General features: G+C 57.5%; 1 protein-coding gene across 3 annotated transcripts; it reads right to left on the bottom strand.

Moving 5' to 3' along the window:
• Positions 1 to 310: 310 nt before the first annotated feature.
• On the bottom strand, positions 311 to 9,158 carry PLEKHG4 (pleckstrin homology and RhoGEF domain containing G4). Of its 3 annotated transcripts, XM_070770760.1 has the most exons (22): positions 9,105 to 9,158; positions 8,083 to 8,801; positions 7,830 to 7,925; positions 7,626 to 7,749; positions 7,444 to 7,537; positions 7,281 to 7,355; positions 7,087 to 7,203; positions 6,819 to 6,917; positions 6,576 to 6,724; positions 6,286 to 6,424; positions 6,075 to 6,191; positions 4,375 to 4,557; positions 3,621 to 4,123; positions 3,299 to 3,545; positions 2,493 to 2,582; positions 2,188 to 2,409; positions 1,924 to 2,094; positions 1,666 to 1,843; positions 1,234 to 1,350; positions 857 to 1,093; positions 652 to 767; positions 311 to 480 (listed from the first exon to the last, which is right to left on the bottom strand). In XM_070770760.1, the coding sequence occupies exons 2-22, from the start codon at positions 8,591 to 8,593 to the stop codon at positions 475 to 477; spliced, it is 3,591 nt and encodes a 1,196-aa protein (XP_070626861.1). In that variant the 5' UTR covers positions 8,594 to 8,801; positions 9,105 to 9,158; the 3' UTR covers positions 311 to 474. The 3 variants fall into 3 exon arrangements, with proteins under 3 accessions (XP_070626861.1, XP_019835811.2, XP_070626862.1); XM_019980252.2 differs by lacking the exon at positions 9,105 to 9,158 and having other exon boundaries at positions 8,083 to 8,924; XM_070770761.1 differs by lacking the exons at positions 7,830 to 7,925; positions 9,105 to 9,158 and having other exon boundaries at positions 8,083 to 8,925.

Below are 9,158 nucleotides of genomic sequence, written 5' to 3'. Positions count from 1 at the left end.
GTAACCAAACTGGACTGGGGAGCTAGGGCAGGCAAGAGGAAGAGTCCAGTAGGGATGAGCCTGGCTTTGAGACCTGGAGTTGGGAAGCAGTGGCGAGGAACCCACCTCTGTTCCTCCTGAAGGGTGGGGCAGCTTAGTCACTACCAGAGCCACTCAACATCCCACTAGCCTACAGCATAGAAACATCCACCTTCTGCTCTGGGTGAGAGATGAAGATGGGGACGGAAGGGGACATGGGCCAGGAACCCAAAATGAGGGTGCTTATTTAGGCTCTGCTGCCAGAATCCCCTGGAGAGGTCACTGCCGATCTGTCCAATGGACACAGACATCAGAATGGGTGGTTGACAGCACTGTGCATATGGGCTGGAGGTGACCCAGGTGCTGCCCATGGCCTGGTCATAGCAGATCTCCAGGGAGATGATGCTCCTTGGATCTAAAGACTCCTGGATCCACTGCCCACCTTCAAGCCCAGGCTCAGACCTGTGGTACAAAGCCAAGTATGAACATATATTTCCCTGGCTCAGGATCCAGGTGGGGTCTCTAAGGAATGGCTCTGTCCCACCACCCTCATTTCCACCTAAAGACAAGGGTACCATAGGCCCAGGTAGAGCTGAGAAAGTGCTGGTAGGTACGAGGCAAAATGACACTCACGTAGGACAAGTCCTCCAGGCCCTTGCCCAGGATCTGCCCTGACACACAGCTGCTGTCTGAGCCACTGGAGCCACTGGCTGATGGGCATTGGGAGGAAACCTCTGAGTCCTCAGGAGCTGGGAATAGAGTCCAGGTGAGCTGTCAGAAGGGGAGGCCCAGATCCCAAGCCATGCCCTCCTGCCTCTGGGAAAGCCCAGAAACCTACTCAAAGATGGCTGGCTGCCCAGTTCGGCATCAGTCTCCAGTGCTGCTTCCTCTGGGAAACTGGTGGAATACAGGGGCCAGCGGAACCCCAGAAGAGCTGGGTCTCTGTGCAGATGCAGGTTGAGGGACCCCAGTACAGAGCAAGAGGCAGGATCTCCAGGAAGGGTGCCTGAGGCCCCCAGGTAGGGGCTGTCAGAGTCAAGAGGAGCCACAGCAATGGAGGCCCGAGAGCGAACTGCTGCATGAGAGAGTCCGGTTGGGTCAGGCCAGAGCCCAGCTGGGCCGAGGTCCTGAGGGGAGTGCAGGCTAGGGCTGCCAGAGGCCCACACCGCTCCCTGAGCAGCTCTCCCCACCCCACCCCCGCAGCCTGTCTGCTACCTTGGCACTTCAGGATATAGTTGACGGTGCGGTCGTTGATAGCTTCTTCGCTGGGTGCGATGTCCCGGAAGGCCTTGTTCCCCACACCCATAGACACCATCTCAGCCATGCGCACCTCTGGGTGGAAAGTGGGTGTCTGGACATCAGCCCGGCCCTTTATCACTCCTCCTCCTCATACAAGTCTCTCCTGGACACCTATAGCCTGGGGACTGTCCTGTGCACCAAACACTCAGAGGTTTACATGTCCTCAGCCTGAGATGGTGACATCAGGACTGCCTGACTTGAGTTCTTTCTCCTGTGCTGGCTGTTGCTGCTGGACCTTTTCCACCCTCCCCAGTGTTTCCAGTTCCTGAGGCCCTCGCTGGGACCCCTCTGGGACAATGTAAGCTCTCCAAGGAGGGGATCGTGGGATGAAATGGGGCAGACACCCACCCTTGTTGTGGACGGCCTGCCTCCAGAGCAGGCGGGAGATGTCAGCTGTCCAGGCCTGCTTGGTGGCCAAGCTGGCAGCTTGTAGCACAAAGGTGTCCCTAGCCTTGCGACGGCGAAACCAGATCTCAAAGCGCAAGTTGTTGTCCCCACAGCACTCAGTGAGGCCAAGGTCTGCCATCTGTGTGGCCAGGAGAGGAGCTCAGTGAGGCTGTAGGGTAGGGGCGCTGGAGGTACGGGGAGGGGCCGGGTTGGGCCTACCTTGAAGGAGCGCTTGTAGGTAAACATGTCAATGCCTGTGGGTCCTCGGCGAGGCTTGCTGAAGAGCAACAGCTCCTCAAAGAGGAAAATGCGACGCAGGGATTTGTGGCGCCCACAGCGGACTGTGAACTCATCCTGCCGGACCAACTGGCCCTGTTCCTTGAGGTTGACCTGCCAAGTGGGGGCCTGGTGGGTGCCTGGCCTCTTCTGCCCCCTCCCTTCACACCCACTGCCCCCTGGCCACCATGGCCTGCCAAGACTCACGTCACAGCCCTGGATGGCATCCATGGCTAGCAAGTCATTGCCGTGTCGCAGCTGGAAGTGCACGAGGCTCTGGGCAGCCCGCAGGGCACTCAGCTCCTGTGCGGGTCCCCCGCAGGCCCGTGCCAGCTCCTGCAGCAGCAGCGCATACTTGCTCATGCGCTGGATGGGCTTCAGCAGGTAGGAGGCCAAGTCCAAGTGGTCCCCCAGTGCCTGCTGCTTGTCCTGCCGGGTGCATCAGACACCGTCAGGGAGCTTCCCATTGTTTGCTCCATCCCTCCTCCCACTACAATCTCAGGCTCACCCACCCTGAAGAAGACGTGACCATAGCTGGTCATCAGGGCATCGGAGCGCGGTTTATTCTTGCTGTAGAGTGCGTACATCCCAAACTGCACCCTCTGCAAAGATACACAGCTTGACCAGGTGCCAATGGGCCAGCATCCAAGGGGGTCAGACCACTCTCAGCTCGGGAGGCCCAAATGGCCAATGTGTTCCCAGGAAGCCTCCCACCGACAGATCCTACCTGCCCTGCTTGGAGTGACGGGTGATCTGGCAGGAACAGGCGCTGTGCAGGGAGGGGCCTGCCTACAGGGCTCTGGGGAGGAAGTCCTGCACACAGCCCTGCCACTCCCACAGCCCCAAGAGCTCTGCTCTGGTCTCATCTCACCTCAGACGACCCTTCCCCTGCTCACAACACTAAGCTACACTGACCCGTCTCCTTCTCAACCACTGGGCCACTTTCCTGCCCAGCACGTTGTACTTGATCTTTCCTCTGAATGGAATGCTCTGACTACAGCCCCTCCCTCTGGCCTTAGCTCAAACATCAGCTTCTCTTAAGATGCCTCTAACTGTTCTCTCTAAAGGGGGTACCCCTGCCTCACTGCTAACTCACTATCACCTATCTGGATTTTTTTCTAATCCCAATTATAATCTGGAATTATCTATTTCACACTCACATCTCCTCTGCTAAACTAAAAGCACCCTGGAGAACAGGGGCCAGTTGGTCCTGCTCATAGCTGTACCCATCACAGGACCTGACACCAAGGCCAGACCCAGTAGCTCGCTGTTGAGTGTTGCAGGATCAGCCAGGGGCCGCGTGGCCTGTGGGGCTTACATGGCGCAGGAAGGCATAGGCCACCCGGGGTGGGTGCTGGGTACAGGCCTCCAGCTCACGCAAGAAAAAATGGCGGTGGAAGTCCCACAGCTTCTCCAGGTTGCCAAAGAGTTGGGCACGCTGGCCACGGAGGCCCTGGGGCACATCAGGGCGATCCAGCTCAGGGAAGTAGTTCTCCATGGTGTAGTCCAGGGCACGGACATACTCCCGCTCCGTAGCCACCATCTCCGCCAGCACCAGCTGAAGTCTACCAGGGAGGTGGAGTCAGGACCTGAGACATCCGCCCTGCCACCGCCCTCCCTGCCCTGCCCACTCTCTGTACCTGTTGGGGCTCCTGGGGTCACAGCTCCCTGGAGGAGGCACGGTGGGGCATGACCCTGACTGGGCACCACCTCCAGCCTCTGGTCTGTGGCAGGCAGGTACAATGGCCTCATGGTGGCACTGGTGGGCAGGTTCTCTAAGACTCAATCCCAGATTCCGATCAAGGCTATAGGCTTTCCTCAGGGGAGGGACAGCCGGTACCGCTGGGACCCGGCTGACACACAGGCTAGCTGTGCTACCCGTTGGGGGTGACTTCAGAGCAGCTTCTAACTTCTGATCCAGGGCCAGCCAGGTGTCCTGGCACTGCGCCCAGGCCCCGCGGCACTCATGGCGAATGGCCTCAGATCCCAGCCCTGTGGCTAAAGCCCACATCTTTCGGAAGTGGGCAGGAGGCAAGTCCGGGTACTTGGTCCAATGCAGCTGCAGCCGCTGCAGCACAACCCCTGGGTGCTCCTGTTCCAGCTCTGCCAACACTTGCCGCCCCTCCTCGGCCCAGGTCAAGGCCTGCAACACCAAGGCCAGATGGGCACTGAGGAAGGATCTCCCCAAGACTGCTGAGCCTTCTCCTCTATCTCCCCCCAGCCCCACAGAACGGTGGCCCCAGGCTACATCCCCAGTAGATTTGGGCATCGGACTGAAAACAGGGAGAGAAAACAGGCACAATATCCTTCAAAGCTCAGGCTGCCGTAGCACTAAGCAGCCACCCCTCTGACTTCTCTGACCACCTGGAACCAGGGACAGGACCCCTCACGCACCTGCTTGAAGAACTGCAAGAGTCTCTCAGCATCTGCCAGTCGCTGCCGCCGCTGGGCCAAAGCCCTAGAGAAGTCGGCCAGCTGGGTTTGCAGGGTCAGAAAGCGGGCCCCAAAGGGGCCCAGTTCGGCCGCATCACAGCCAACCAGTGGCTGCAGACATTTCTCCCCTCGCCTGACCTGTTCCTGGAGACAGAGCCTGGAATCAGCAAGCCTAGGCCTGGCATTGCAGTTGCTGAGCCCAGGTCTTTTCCATGGATGTCTGCAGGCATCATCAAGTCACTTCTGTGAAGACCAGACCTCCGCAACCCCTCCCCCAACCCCCTCTCTCTGTTCTCCTCTCCACAGCGAAACTCCCTGGAGAAACCATTATTTTCATCATTACTTGTTAACTATGTTGGCCTTCTGCAACCCCACTTCACTCCCCATCCCCAGCACTTCTCAGGCTTCCTCTGACTCTTACCATTCAGTAGTACCAAACCTCTCTCCTCTAGCTCCCCTGACCTCTCCCCACTCCCTGATTCTCCTTGGCTTTCTCTAATGCTTCCCCCCTCCTGATCCCCCATCCCTTAGCTCAGTTGTTAAACCCTGGTGTTCCTGAAGACGGCCCACTCTCTCTCAGGCAATCATGTGCACATACACTTCAAATACCACCCATACACCTACAACCACGAAATAAGCCTCTACACTCAGTGCTCCCTCTCCTTCCCTCATGGTCATTTCCAAAGTACATCCAAGGCTGGACAGATGAATGCCCTTTCCCCCAGAAGGTCTGTCTCTCAGGAAACAGTACCTATTCACCTTTGTAAACACTTCTCCTTCTCACAGCTTCACATGTATCCACCACTGAATCCCATCAACTTCTCAAATGTTATCTCCTCTGCCACCATCCTGGCCAGAGTAAGCATCATTCCCACCTGGACCACTACAAGTGCCTCTTCAATGGACTCTGCATGTCCATCCACCAAATCACTGTCTACCCAGGAACTATGGTAATCTTTCTAGAATACAGATCTGATTGTACGATCTTCCTGCTTAAATTGTACTCCGTTACAGGACCAGTTCCCGGCCACTGGCCATTCTTCCAGCCTCATTTTACCTCATCTCACCCTACTCTCCCTCCCTCTTCTGCACTGTATTTCATCCTCGCTGACTTTCTGATGGTTCCTCAGGCAAGCCATGCTCCCTCCTATCACAGGACCTTTGTACATGCTTTTTGCTTCCTCAGTCTGAAACATGTCTTTTCTCTAACCCTCTTCTGCCTGGTTAACGTCAACCTATCCTTCAGATCTCAGATCAAAGTCACTATCTCAAGAGAGTTTGCCCAATACCCCTCCTCGTTCAGGACTTTATCATACACTCAGATAGAAATACCTGTATTGCTTGTCTCTAGAACTTTTGCACACAGAGAACAAATGTGCTCAGTCGCACAGTCATGTCCAACTCTGCAACCTCATGGATGGTAGTTTGCCAGGCTCCCCTGTCCATGGGATTCTCCAGGCAAGAATACTGGAGTGGGTTGCCATTCCCTTCTCCAAAAAAGAACATACACATGACTTTCAATCTTTGGTTACAACTGATCTCCTCCGCTTCACTGTAATTTCCAAGAGAATAAAGACTAGATTTACTTTCACCCACTTTGCATTCCAAGTTTCTGGCAAAGTGCTCCAATACCTACACGAGGAACAAGTAACCAAACTCACCTGAGCAATCTGGTCCAGCTCCCGAAAAGGGCCTTGGGCCTGAAGCAGCACGTCTAGTGAAGGCTCCCTGGGCTCCTCAAGTGCTGGCCAGCCCACCTGCTGAAGCCACACTTCCATCTGGAGGAGTACAAACAAGGAAAGGAGAGTTGCTATGGGGTGGGGGTGATGCTTAAGATTAGAGGTGGGGCCCACCAGGGCGGATAGCTCCCACCTGGTGCAGCTCGCCCTCCTGGGCCTCCAGCGTCTGGACCAACTCCAGTGCTTGTATTCGGCGGTTACCCTGCAGTGTCAGTTGGTGCAACAATCCATCCACGCGGCCATACAGCTCCTCAACCTCGTCCACTGCTGACCTGGTGCATGGTACATGTCTTAGTGCCCCTTCCAGGTGCCTAGCTCCACTTGACCCTGTCCTGGGACCATAATCCTGGCTGGTCTGGGCCAGACACTGAGTCCTTGGCATGAGATATAATGGGCTGGGGCAAGACCTGGGCTTGTACCTACCTGTAGTCTGGGCTCAGGGTCACCTCTGGGACCTCTTGCTTTAGCCATGTCAGCTCCAAGGCTCCCTGGCATTGTAGCCATGCCAACCGTGGAGAGTCTAGCACATGCTTCATCAGGACCCGTGCCTGCTGCAGCAGTTGACCGACTTCCTATGATTAAGAGAAACGGGTGGTAGAGGCGCATGTGGGAGAAGGGGAAGAAAGATAGGGAGAATTTGGGGAGGTGTCAAGAGGGGACACTCACCCCAGACTCCACAGGCTGAGGCACAGCCTTCATGCTCTCAACGGCTCCCTGAAGCAGGGCACAAACCACCTGGCAGCTCTGCAGGAGGGCTTCCAGACGCTGTGAACAGAGGCAGGCATGACCAGCACAGAGCACAGGGCTGGTCCCAGGCATCTTGGATCCTAGGCCACTGCAGCCAGCTATGCACTGCCCAAGCCAGCCCAGGGGGAGCTCCTCTGCTAACCATATTGCCTGCCCATCCACCCAATGCCCCACCCAGTGTACTGACCATCCGGAAGTCCAGCCAAGCTTGGTGACAGTAAGGCAGGCCTCCTCCTAGTGAAGTGAGCAACTCTGAGGTGGAGATGTGGGTCAGCAGGCTTTGGTGAGAGGATAGATGCTCTATCTGCAGAAAAAGGTGTAGTGGACTCGGGCCTGGTGGGGACTCACCCCATCTCCACCCTGACCAAAATGGCTCAGTACCTGAAGCCCTGCAGGCACTTCCTCCGGCAGCTTTCCCACCAGCAGCACACGGTGCACTGATCCTGGGACTGCTTCCTGCAAAGAATCTGAGCTCAGGCCTGATCCCGACCCTACACGAAAGGAATGGCTAGGGGGAAGAAGGGAGCTACAATCCTGTACTCACTTGCAGTTGGCTGAGCCCCCAGAATATGGAAGAGCTTGGGGAACAAATCCGGGCGTCCACTAGCACGGTCAGTCCCAAGGTCTGTACTTTGGGCCTAAAGGAGCAGGCTTTTGTTGAGTATCTATTTCCCCAACCCTACCATCTCCTGGCTCAGGTTCTGTCCCCCAACCTCCTCCCCCAACCTGGGGATGCTTTGCAAGTAGAGCAGGAGGCGGACGAGCTCATGGCTGTTGCACTTGGGGTGATTCCAAGCTGAGTTATGGGCACACAGAAGCAGCACTGCCCGGCCTTCTACATCTCGAGTCCCTGTGGGGGAAAAGGCAGTGAACATCTGCTCAATCAACCCACCCCACCTGTACCGCCTTTAGTGTCTCCCAGCTAGCTACCTGGCAGGGCAGCCATGCCACTGGCAAGTAGCTCCCAGGCAATGTCTTGGGCCAGGAGGTAGTCAGTGGACTTCAAGAGTCTGGATCTGTGGGAGTCTTGGCGAGGAAAACCGCTTGGGTCTACACTGGGCAATCTACCCAGAGACCCCCTATTTGCACCTGGGCTTTAGCCTGAGTAGGATCAGAAGCCTCCCCACCTTCAGGTACCCTCCCTTCTTCCCTCCCAAGACTTCCCTGGCCCAGCCTTCGTTACCTGCCTCCAGTAGCTCTGACGATGTCTCAGATAAAAGACCTCCATGGTTCACAGGGTCACTGTCCAACACTTCAGGGTCCAAGCGGACTGGCATGACCCTGCCTGAAACTGAGTCCCCTGCCAAGTCTCCTCCTTGGCTGTCATTCTCACCCTGTGCCAGACTAAGGTGGGAAGACATTGGACTTAGGAGGATCTTCACTCCAGAGGAGGCTGGTTCCTTCATGTGGACAGAAGATCCTCTTAATGTGCCCTTCTGGCCATGCCCCGACTCATCTGCAACCATCTGTCCTGTGGGTGACTGAAGTTCACCAGGCAGAGGGCTGCCCTGGAGCTCCTCCCCCTGGGCTGCCCCTGCTGGTGGGCTTGGAGGATGGGGGTTCTTAGCCTGCATCTGGGGAGCAGGTTCCCCCTCATCCCAGGCATCTCTGAAACTGCACACAGCAAATCTCCAGTCGGTGGCATGGCCCTGGGACTCTGGAGACTCATCCCCATCCTCCAGGGGCCCTTCCATCACCCCTTCCTTAAGCGTGGGCCTGCTCCAAGCAAAAGGGAGAGGAGCTAAGCCCTCGGTGTGAACTAAGACCTCAGCTCATCCAGGAAAGACGTTGAAGATGGCCGGGTAGAGCTCGGCGGGTGAGGCAGGCAGAAGGCACTAGGCTGTAGGAGGCACCAGTCTTGGTGCCCGGCACCGGGAGCACAGCGGCTGTCGCAGTTGAGGCCTGAGGAGAAGGGAGAAAGGCTGGGATCTCTCCGTCCAGCTCGGGACCGGCGGTGCCACGCTCCCGTGGGCTTTCGCCCGGAGGGCCCCACGCTGGGGGGCGGCCTGCGCGGGTGCAACGCTCACGACGAGGGCGGGGCGCCGCCTCGTGCTCGCGCTCAAGGCGGCCCGGCCGACCTCGGCCTCGCCATGGGCTCGCGCGCCCGTTCCCCCGCCCGCCCCCGGGTCACGCTCACAGCCCCAGGACGCGCCGACGGGGAACCGCAAACCCAGGACGCCAGGCAGCCGGAGTCCTCGAACGTACCGCACCGCTGCCTCGACGACTGCTACTGCGCGCAGCCTCCAGACCGCGGGGGCG

The sequence above is a fragment of the Bos indicus genome, chromosome 18, assembly GCF_029378745.1.
Source record: "Bos indicus isolate NIAB-ARS_2022 breed Sahiwal x Tharparkar chromosome 18, NIAB-ARS_B.indTharparkar_mat_pri_1.0, whole genome shotgun sequence".
Lineage (NCBI taxonomy): Eukaryota > Metazoa > Chordata > Mammalia > Artiodactyla > Bovidae > Bos > Bos indicus.
Note: the sequence above shows the minus strand (reverse complement) of the source record. Positions and strands in the feature narration are given on the sequence as shown.